This window comes from Mesoplodon bidens (assembly GCF_964165515.1).
Source record: "Mesoplodon bidens genome assembly, chromosome: 2".
Taxonomy (NCBI): domain Eukaryota; kingdom Metazoa; phylum Chordata; class Mammalia; order Artiodactyla; family Ziphiidae; genus Mesoplodon; species Mesoplodon bidens.
In genome coordinates, this window is record NC_138177.1 from 147,633,160 (window position 1) to 147,645,059 (window position 11,900).

The window sequence follows — 11,900 nt, forward strand, 5'->3', positions numbered from 1 at the left end:
ATAGTGTGGTAGCCAGAAATTCAACTTAGTCCTTCAGCTCTCCCCAGAAGAGGAAAGATGATGACCTGCAGAATTTAGCTAAAGTCCAGAATTAACATCACAATCAAAATAACCACACCCCCTCAAAGGAAAGCAGACTTGAATCCAAGAGAGTACTCACACTGAAGTCAGAGATGAAGAAATAAAGGGATAAGTGATTAGGACCATTTTTACCTTTTCCTTTGGTACACAATGTATGAACTTCCTTCCTTTCATTTAAAAAAAATTGCTTAGAATTAAGGAGTACTTAATTAAGCTGAAGTATGCAAGAAGGCTAGGGAGAACTGCAATAAGCTATATAAAAATGGCTGAAGTTAGCCAACAGAAGACATCTGAAGGTCTGTCCACGTCAGAGTGTTAGTTTTAGATAGAAAACTCTTGGAAGGCAGAGTATGTGTTTGTAGCACTGTGGCTTGTGCAATTAGTATATGTTTGCAGATGAAGGACCAAACCTCCAGGGAAAAGATGCTGACCTTGTCTGGCCAAAACCGTCAACCACTATTATCTCCAGGGACCACTGGAATGTCAGGCAACCACTTAAATTACATGGACAAAGCTACAAGGCCACAAAAAACCCCGCATCCTGATACACATTGCCTGCTGCCAATTTCCCCCTCAAAGAGACAAGCAATTAATGCTGCAGGCCAGTAATGAATTGGGCTACTTGTGCCTCAATCTGGATTACTTCTTTAAGGAACAGGATAAAGTCATGCTTTCTGCTTAATTCAAGACGCATAAACATCATACACAGAGCGGAAAATTCTCTTGGATCCTGAACTCTGCTTTTGCCCTGTGAGGACCCACATGTTAAATATGATACTTCTTGATCTTCAGTATGCTTGAGAGAATAGAAATCTGAACCAGCAAACAGCAAAGCCCATAGCGCAAAATTTATTGAGATTACTCACTAAATATTGACAATTCATACACATCCAACATCGTTGAATAAAAATAATGTTAGTTAATTTTTTAAAAACAGCAAGCCTTCCATTGGGGTCTTTAAAGTCAAAAATACATTGATGACTATATCTTTAATAAATGAAATGACCAAAACTAGTGAAGTCAGATGTAACTCAATCAACTCCTAAACTCAATATTGCCAACATGTTTTTCTACTTAAAAAGCAAACAAAAAGGAAAGCCTCGTAATTTAGCAATTACTATGTTTCTGGGGTTTTGCTCTCAAATGCCACAGAAAGATATTTGATGAAAGGAAGCAAAGAACCTAGTCTCAGCAGTCTTCTTAAAAACCTTAAGTTTGCTTTCACAATATAAATATTTAGATCCCCATCCAATGGATTTCTTCACTTATGTGAGTAGGAATGTTCTCAAAATCTTGGTCTTTACTCTTGCTTCATACTACAGCTGTTTGATTGAACTACCACTACCAGTAAAATCCCTCAGTATTGGCTAGATTAAATCACTAGATAAGAATTCATTACAATCTCTTCCAAGAAACCAAGATAATCTTAACACAGATTTTAGTGGCTAATATGTTACAGTACTTATGGATACTTTGTTTTCTATGGCAAGTATGTTGAAAATTCATCACTAATAAGTGAATTTCATAACACACACAGAAATAAATAAATCTATTACAATATAAGAACATCCATAAGTTGTCCTCACTATTACCAATGACTTTAAATATAAAATGTAATTATACAAAATCAAAATTCCTTGCCCAGTTTAACCCTGTATACCAAACAGTGTAAGTGCTGAAAATGAGAAAAATTTTAAATCTCACATTAAGAACCTTGGATACCACTTTGCATTAGTGATGGCAGAAAAAGATAAGGAGAAAACAAATTTTTCAGAGATTTTTAAAGGAAGAATGAATGTAAGAGAAAATTCCTTTGGACTCTATACTTTTTAAAGAATTCTGTACCTTTTAATACTTCAACATGATGCCAAGAAAATACTGAATAAAAGTAGCCAGGAAGGGAATCAAACATTTGTAAGATAAATTTATTATTTTTCTGACCAAAGTGCAATTTTTAAATCTTCTTAAACAACTACGAAAAAAAGTATTCAAGAAAATAAAATACAAATGGGAAATTTAACCATTAGATTTCTTCTGCTTTGTACTAACCCTATGCTTAGTCTAGAAAACAAACAAAAAAAACTTCGAAGTCTTACTAAAACACTAACCAAATCATTTTACCATAAATCTACTAAGTACATGCATTTCAAGGTTCCACTACTAGGAATTTTGTTAAGATCAGTTTAATCATTAATAACATTATATAATAGAGCAAAAGGAACACATGTCATTAGATGTGATCCTTGCCCCTTACCCCAGATTTATGTCAGAATAAAACTGACAATTCCACCAGGCTCTGAACCCCCAGTGCCCCCATCCCAACCCCTGGAAGCAAAGACTATGCCCTGCAAATAACTTTGTACAAATTGTAGTAAAACAAAGCCTAAGTTTTCTTACCTTTCTATAGGAAATGGTCAGCTATTTGATAAATACTAAAATACTTCTAGGAATTCATGAGTTTGTTTACCAAACACATTGTCCAAGAACTCACTACACAAAAAGTTCCTTAGAATTTGGTCCATAAATTCACTTAACAGGTTGGAAACTTAAAACCTGCAAGAGAAAGAAGACATGGGGAATCCCTAATCCAAACATGTTGTAATTGCTTAAGGGATATACACACATACTAAAAAGTTTTGCTCACAGAAGGCACAAACTATAAAAGGGATATTCTTTTTGAATAAAAACAAAGAACTAGCTAACACCCTTCTTTGTTTTGTGAGCACCATAGCTAAGATGAAGTTAGACTCGAATTCACTGCCTACTCCTGTGACCCCAAAAAAAAAAAAAAAAAAGATAAAAAATTTAATTTGTCTTACTACATACTTTACAGCCATTAATTGAGATGTAATTATGAAAGACTAAAATTGCCTTAAAAAGGGTTGTGATAGCAGCTATCAAAGCAATATTCAAGCATGATTTCAAGGATGCTTTCAGGTTTAGAGTTAGCCTTCTTTGTCAAAAATCTTCACAACTTCATCAAAAACCTGTAAAGGAAAAGGATAATAATAATAATTTAAAAGGCAAATATTGTTAAAACACCATATGGCTAAGTTCCTGTTAAAAGTCAATTTTACATGACTTTTCAAAATGGATTATTAAAAAAACACATTATAATTTCTTAGTTTCATCTATTTTACTTTAGACAGTAGTACAATACTGTAAATAATTATGAACGTGTTGCTTCAATATAAAATTATGAACACGTTGCTTCAATTTTACTAGTACTTTTAGGACAAAGCAAACTTCTTGATAGGCTACCAATATTATAAAAAGTAAAAGTAAACTGAAGTGGCTTATCTTCCTAGTTCTGATTCTAAAACACTAAGTCTTCTATATTACCTCACCTCTACAGGAAGGGACCATGGATAAAAAACCAAAAATGATTATATGATAAAAAAAGGTCCAGGGGAAGATGATTCAGGGAATCAGGGAAAGATTAGGTGAATTTAAGAAACACTAGTAGTGGCTGGGCACTGAGAGTCCGCAAACCACAGTACAGAGACCCAAGATTCATGAAGGAAGAGGCAAGCATTGAGTCGTGGAAACCCTGTACCTCTGGAGCTACGTGCTACGTGATGGAAGAGATGAAAGAACCTGGGGCTCTTCAGCTAGATGATTTGCTATTCATGTTACAGATTTTTAAAAAATGATCATGGTCCAAATCACAGTTCTGAAAATGCCAATTTTCCAGTGCTTGAGAAAAGAGGTTTGGAATTAATACACCACCCACTTTTTACAAAGAACAAGTCTGAAATTGTAAAACCCATTTTAGACTCTATTCAAAAAGAAGTACACCTGAAACTAACACAATATTGTAAATTGATAAAATATACATACTTTAATTTAAAAAAAGAAGAAAAAGCCTAGCTTTTCATTCAGTCTCCAGTGTTTTGAAAAGCAAAATAATCTGTCATGGTATTTCTTTTTCTCCTGCATATTGCTCCCCTCCCTGCCCCAAATCACATTGTTACTTAACTATTAGGCAGGCTAGGGATACTCACTTCATCAACAGATTTAGAAGCATCTATTTTCTTGACTTTCCCCATTTCTTCATATAAGTCAATAATTGGCTTTGTTGACTGAAGATAGGTTTGAATTCTGCAACAGAAGCAAATATTGCAAAGTTCTAAGCATACTTCTCTCCCCTGTTATAGGAAAGATCGGGGGACAATACAGAATAAAACCCAGTTGGCTCCCTCCCTTATCAGCTTTTTAGACAAGCCATTCTACATATTTAAGCATGACATTTTCTTTTTCTGGTCCAAAATGGGGCACGTGTTTAATCTGTTACTCAAGTTCCAAACTGAGACGTGGTGGCAATGTGTAAAAACTGCAAAGTACCTCTTTTCCAAGCTCTCTCTGTTGTCATCACTTCTGCCACTACTCTTTCCCCTCTCAAGACATCGTTCAATACAGATCTAAAAAGAGAAATATATAAAAAGTTATTTTTAAAAATATATGAATTTGCCAGTCTTTTAAACCTGAAAAGAGAAGAAAGTTCGAAGAGATTACCAACAAAACCCTGCATTAAACCCGATGTGTTTAATTCATTAATCAACATGCAAAGTTGAAACATGTGGTTCAATTTATATAAACTAGGTTAAATAAGTACAGAGCATAATAAGAATTCATTCATGACTCAGTTTTTCCTGTGTATTTTTTTTCAAACCGCAATAAAGAGATGATCTCTATGTGTATGGTTCCATCTATTATTAACTTATTAGGTATGAATTACATGCATCAAACTTTGTTCCATTTTTGCTTACTTTTTGATAATTCCATAAATATCCAAATATTTAAGAGTTAACATATTTGCATTTGAATAAAGTATCCCTTGTTAATCGTGAATAAACATTCCTTAGTTATAAAGCTGTGGTAACATTCTAAAATTAACTCTGAAGAATAAGTGAAAACATATTTTTGGGGGTTGGAAAAAGAGAGTTACATTTTAAAACAACTCAAAGGCTGCAGCAAGTCTCTCCACCACAGGCACATTTGCAATTCAACCTAAGAATAGTCAACTTCCTTCAAGGCAGTACTGCTGATTCTTATTCTTTCAGGCCGTTGGCATTAATTTAATAAAGTTTATATTACAGCTGTCATACAGAGTCAGCCCTTTTAATTAAATGGTTCCGGGGGAAAAAAAAAAAGATACCGAGAAATTCATTTAGTTATTCAAAAGTATGTCTGGGTATGTTATTAGAAGTACCAGAAAGAAAAAGACTGCTTTCCTGCTTTTTTTTTATTTCACTCTTAGAAGACAAATCAGGCTATCATACATGTTTCTTTAAAGTAGAAAGTTTTCCCAACTTCCCAGAAATGTGTGTTTCTTTTCCAGTAAACGACATCCTAAGGCAAGATACTCTCTGATAATAGCGCCTACTCAAGAAGTAACAATGCAGCTTCATTACCTAACATGGTATGAGTCAATTCTTAACGCAAAACACAAATTCTTGTTATTTTGAAAATAAAGCAAATTTTAGGCCCACAATATTGCTGATGCCAAATAGCTTAAGACAGTGCTGTTCTGTGCATCCAACTTACCAATTCAAAAAATACTGCTGTCAATATAAAATGTAAATATAAGTGAAACAAATCACTTTCTTTTTCTCTAATAGTTGACCATCAGCTGTTTACAGCCCATATAGGCAGATGAAGATTTTCATTACCTCATTATTACAGTCAAAAAACAAAACGAAAGATACATCAGCCTTCCCATCCATGGTCTTGTTCCAACCTTGGAGGTTGTCTTGATTTCTTGGAAACCCATCAATCAAGAATTTATTCTTCTGAGCATTGGCCGCCATTGTCTGATCCATTTCCTAATGAAAAAGCGAAGATTTAAGTTCAACACTATATTAATACAATTTCTTAAGCAGAGTGGTAGCTAATATGGGTGTGTTTTATTATTATTCTTTAAATATTAAGCATGGAGGGTGCATAGGAAAAAAAAGACTTAAAGGAAATAACATGTTTGCCTCAAGCTGGTAGAGTTATGGTTATGTATCCCCCATTTTATACACATACACACACAATTTTTTTTCTGTATAGTTTTAAAATTTTCTACAGTTAAGCATATATTATTTTCATGAAGTTATAAACAGCAAAAAGAGAAAAATAAACATTAACCAATATCTTTGCTTAACAGAGACCCTTATCTTGCCTTCCCTTTCCTCTTCCCAAGTCATTTTGCTATGGTAGGAAGTATGCTGCTTCTACAGGTACTCAGATTCTCTGCAATAATTCAAGTCCAACTGCAAAAAGCTTTGGATATATAAAGAGATTGCTAGCATTAATTATTAGTGTAGGAGTCAATACTCTCTTTTTTTTTTTTAAACTGAAGCTAATTTAAACCGAAATGCCACTGGCCACCCCAAAACACAGGTAGCAAAGGAAACAATACATTCAGAAAGACAGCAAGAATTGCACATTTCACCAACCTCTTTTAAAGTCTGAATTTAGGTAGAATGTGGAAACATGTGACTGGGAGATGCAGATCTCGAATCTCCAAGTCCTTACCACTATCAATCACCATGAGATAAGCACAGATGCATGCCTTTGACAAACTCCAGAGGAGCCTCTACCCTAAAGCAAACTGACATCCAGTTCCCTCAGTGCTCAAACCTTCCTGGTTCCTCAAGAAGAACAATGGCTGTCAGGACCCCCTAATTCCTTTATCTGAGGATTGGCTTTAACCCAGCATCTAGCTTCTCCAATATTCACAAAATTTCACAGAATGCTTTTGGACCTCTGCTATAGCATTTCTATCCCAATTATGGTAGTACAAGATATCTGAAGGGGTACATCAATATTCTACTCACTCAACATACACTCATTCAAGGCCTACCATCAGGGAACATGAAGAGCAAGGTCATGGCCCCTGGCAGGCTCACAGTCCAGTGAGTAACAAATATGTGTAAGTAAATGTGCTAAGTTCTATACTGAGGTATGCAAGGATGCTGTGATAAAACAAAGAAGCAAGCACAAACTACCTGGGAAACTGCCAGGAAGAGCTTTACCAAAGAGGTGGCAGAGGAGCTGAATTCTGAATAATGAAATGGCAGGCAGACAGGGATGTTGTCAACTGGATGTTAAAGGCTCAGAAATGAAGAAGCATAACAGCTTTGATGAGTCTGAAACAAGCTGGTAGAGGTGAACCTTAGGATGCATGTAGAGAGTGGAAGGAGAAATGACTAGAAAGTAGGTAGGGCCAAAATTAATGAAGAACTTGTTATACCGCACTAAGGATTTGGTTTTTATTCTGCAAGCAATACAGGACCACTGAGAAATTTTAAGTAGTAGAAGAACATGCTCCCAACACCTTTAGAAAAAAAAATCACTGACTGTACCACGAAGGATGAATTAGAAGGCGACAAAGATGGATTAAAGGCAAAAGACTAATGATAAGGCTCTAGTGATGGTCCAAATAAGAAAAAAAGAGGATCTTGGGACTTTCCTGGTGGCGCAGTGGTTAAGGATCCACCTGCCAATGCAGGGGACACGGGTTCGATCCCCAGTCCAGGAAGATCTCACATACCGCGGAGCAACTAAGCCCAAGCACCGCAACTATTGAGGCTGCGAGCCACAACTACTGAAGCCCACATGCCTAGAGCCCATGCTCCACAACAAGAGCACGGGCTTGCAATAGGAAGCCCGCACACCACAACGAAGAGCAGCCCCCGCTTGCCGCAACTAGAGAAAGCCCGCACACAGCAACGAAGAGTCAACGCAGCCAAAAAATAAATAAATAAAAAATGAAAAATGTATTTCAGTGATTGATTTCCCAACATAATGTCTGCATTCTTCCCAATATTATTAAAAAAAAGAGGATCTGAACTAAGATGACAGTAGTAATAGAGGAGAAAAAAAACTGTTAATAAATAGAAGAGGATAAAGAGAAAGATAATTGAAAGGATCTGCTCATGAGTGGATTTGGGAAAGTGAGGAAGAGGTGGAAAACATAGGATGGCTCCCAGATTTCTGGCTTGGGCAGCTGGGTAGATGGTAGAACCATTAACCAGGATAGGAAATAAAGGGTGATCACATTTTAGATGATACAGTCAGACTTGGACATGTTGATTTTGAGATACTTGTGAGACATTCAGATGGATGCCTAATAGTTAGTTAGAAATATAGGTCTCGGGAATTCCCTGGCAGTCCAGTGGTTAGGACTCCGTGCTTTCACTGCTGATGGTGCAGGTTCGATCCTTGGTCAGGGAACCAAGATCCTCCAAGCTGTGGAGTGCAGCCAAAAACAAAAAAAGAAATATAGGTCCGGAGTTCAGAAAAAAAGATTTGTGCTACAGTTATAGATAGATTCTGGGATCATTAGCACAGTGAAAACCTTGGACATGGCTAACAACATCCAGCAAGAAATGTATAAAATAAGAGGAGAACCAAGGATGAAACCCCGAGAAGCATCATGGTTTAAGAAACTTGCAGAAGAAGAAGAGTTATCAAAGGAGACTTAAGAAATAGCAGTCACTGAAGGAGGAAGAGAATCAAGAGAAACGGTGTCACAGAGAACAAGGGAGGAACGAGTTTCAAAAAGACAGGAAGTTAAAGGCTACAAGAAAAATGACTGAAAATATCCCCTAGATTTGATAGAGATCACTGGTAATATCAGCAAGAATAGTTTCAATGAAGATGGAAATAGAGTCTTAGTGCAAAGAGCTGAAGAGTAGAAAATGAAAAAGTAAAAAATGTAGACTATTCTTTCACAATTGAGCATAAAAGTGGAGAAAGGGCATTAAACCCAGAGAATAAGGAGAGAGGATTTAGTTACTCTGAATGGAAGCAGGTTACTCCAATCTCTGAGACAAGAGGTAAGAATGTGTGTGAATGAGCCACTCTTCAAGTTTCTCTGGTTCCAATCAGAAGCTCATGTATCTCTTTTCCATTGGGCTTCAACTATTTCTTGCTGTTCTCACTCTTCCATTTCTCCTTCACGTTTCTTATATGTGAAAATATCTATTAATGACTATAATCTTGAGACTCTATAGTGGAGAGTTATCATGTAAATGCAAGGTAAATGTTTTTAGATGGGGCCTATTTTAGTTTGATAGCTGTTAGTCTCAGCATTTCACACTGAAGATGGTGATGCATGCACCAGAAAAGGAAACATGACTGAGAGAATGGCAACAATGGGAGGGTCATGGGAGGGAGAGAGGGAGGGAAAGAAGGAGGGAGGGAAAGAAAGAGGGAGGGAAAGAAAGAGGGAGGGAGGGACAAGGTCTGGAAGAAAACGGAAAAGGGAAAGGAGGAAAAAGAAATAGAAATGGAAGGAGGATGGATTGTCTGCATGCTGGGAAGGGTCAAATGTACACATATGAATGTTCAGTTGTAGCTGATCCTAGACCAAGGTAGAGAATGTTTCCTATTGTCCAATTTCTTCCCAGGTGAAAGTGGAATTTCCAGTTCTGCCATTCTCAAACACCATGACCACCCTCCACAAGCAAGAAATTCAATACTCTGATTTTTTTCATTACTCAAAGGGAAGGCAGATTTAATTTCTCATTTCCTTGTTGGTTTTAACTGGTTGGCATTCACACTCCTTACCCTCCTCAACAAACTGATGGTTATCTCAACTGGCACAATCTTTCCATCTTTAATGTACTTTTCAATGAGTTCACCATACTGTGAATCTGGGTTCTTCCTTTCATCACGAAGAAGTTCTCCTGCAGAAAGGTGTGTGTAGCCATATTTCTGAAAGAAAAAACACATAGGAAAAAAATCAAAATACATTCAACCCAGTGTTAGGACTACTGTTTGTTTCCCTTCATGGTAACTTTTATATTCTAATTTTTCTATAATAAACAAGCTTTGTTTATATAATAAATAAATAATAAAGAAAAATTGAAGAGAGATTTCATACAATCCAGTTCGCTTAAAAAATATCCTTAACCTATGTAGCATATGGTAGCTATAATGTTCACAAGTCATGCCATCAACCCGAAACTTATTTAACTATTCAAGGCATTAACAGCTCAACATATTCCTTCACAAACACAAAGTTTAAATGTTATTAATAATGTTCAAAGAAATGTCTAACAAAAATCTATATAATTCAAGGCAAAACCCCCCAAATCTTACCACAGTTGGCTGTACCCACCTTCTATAAGATCCTCCCTTCCTTAAACTCAACACATCTAAAGTGAACTCATCAGCACTTACACAAATCCCACTCTTCTGTTTCGTTCCCTTTCTCAGTAAACAGTACAAGTCCTAGCCCTCCATGAAATTAGCTTTCCTGACCACTCTGGAGAGTGGACACATAATCAAATAGTGTCTTAGAATATCACTGTCTCTCCATCTTTACCACTCTCAAAAGTCCATTTCCTACCTCTCTAGTTGTGACTAGAGAGGTCTCATCTGTAAAATGGGAATATAGATACCTATTTTATAATTCAGTGGTGATGATTAAATGAGATAATGTATTTATATAAAATGCCCACCAAAGAGCCTGACAGGTAGTAGGAGATAAAAGCCATCAATTACCTCCTTGCCATCATGAAGATACTTATCTTAAATAATCTGGAATTTTTATATTATATATACACACCATTTTTATATTATTACATATATGTATGTGTGTGCATGTGTGTGTGTATATATGTATTCACTTTAAAGGTTTTTTTTAAAATTTATTTATTTATTTTTGGCTGTGTTGGGTCTTCATGGCTGTGTGCAGGCTTTCTCTAGTTGTGGCAAGTGGGGGCTACTCTTTGTTGCAGTGTGTGGGCTTCTCACTGCAGTGGCTTCTCTCTGTTGCAGACCACGGGCCCCAGAGCGCACGGGCTTAAGTAGTTGTGGCACGCAGGCTCAGTAGTTGTGGCCCATGGGCTCTAGAGCACAGGCTCAGCAGTTGTGGCGCATGGGCTTAGTTGCTCCGCGGCATGTGGGATCTTCCCGGATCAGGGCTCGAACTCGTGTCCCCTGCATTGGCAGGCGGATTCTTGACCACTGTGCCACCAGGGAAGTCCGGCTTTAAAGGTTTCGACAGAGAGACCAATCAAAGGACTTAAGTGAGATAACAGATATGAATACACTGTGAAAGGTCAGGAGTATAGTAGTATTACAATTGTGATGGTCATTATTAAGAATTTACAAATGATGTATTAGGTCAGGGTATAGGGTAATAGTTGAACTAAGTCACATAAGATGCTATAGTGTTATTCTGCCATTTCCCCGTGGTTGGAATGAGAAAACAATACGATCTAAGAGACAATTATGAATACTGAAAAGCTTCTTCCTCCACATGAACTAGCTTGTTCCCTTTTATTAAATCAAAAGAACTATAGGGCTTCCCTGGTGGCGCAGTGGTTGAGAGTACGCCTGCTGATGCAGGGGACACGGGTTCGTGCCCCGGTCTGGGAGGATCCCACATGCTGCGGAGCGGCTAGGCCCATGAGCCATGGCCGCTGAGCCTGCGCGTCCGGAGCCTGTGCTCCGCAACGGGAGAGGCCACAACAGTGAGAGGCCCGCATACTGCAAAAAAAAAAAAAAAAAAAAAGAACTATAAAATCTATTTTCATAATAATAAAATAGATTATTTTTACTCTCAAATATCAGGATACTGAGATCTATATTCAATGTTCAATTACAACAATCATCTCATCCCAAATTTTTAAGATTCCCTAAATAGGTTTTTATCTCATTCATAGTAAGTGTACCATAAATATTTGATAACTTAAATTTTATCTTTAATTTCAATGTTAAGATTTGAGGCAGCCCACACTCCCACTCCTCCTTCCAGAATAGAATGTTTCAACTGCACATTTTACAAAACTTAACTCTCTCAATTACTGAGGCTACAG

At 36.9% G+C, this 11,900-nt stretch overlaps 1 protein-coding gene across 1 annotated transcript in view; it reads right to left on the bottom strand.

The window, feature by feature from the left end:
* Window positions 1-1,987: 1,987 nt before the first annotated feature.
* CMPK1 (cytidine/uridine monophosphate kinase 1) overlaps window positions 1,988-11,900 on the bottom strand; it is a 33,564-nt gene continuing 23,651 nt past the window's right edge. Inside the window, exons 2-6 of the mRNA XM_081223138.1 lie at window positions 9,643-9,789; window positions 5,754-5,906; window positions 4,426-4,502; window positions 4,086-4,182; window positions 1,988-3,068 (exon numbers count right to left, since the gene is read on the bottom strand). Of these exons, the coding sequence (XP_081079264.1) occupies window positions 3,027-3,068; window positions 4,086-4,182; window positions 4,426-4,502; window positions 5,754-5,906; window positions 9,643-9,789 (516 nt within the window). The 3' untranslated portion in view covers window positions 1,988-3,026. The remainder of the gene's footprint in view (window positions 3,069-4,085; window positions 4,183-4,425; window positions 4,503-5,753; window positions 5,907-9,642; window positions 9,790-11,900) is intronic.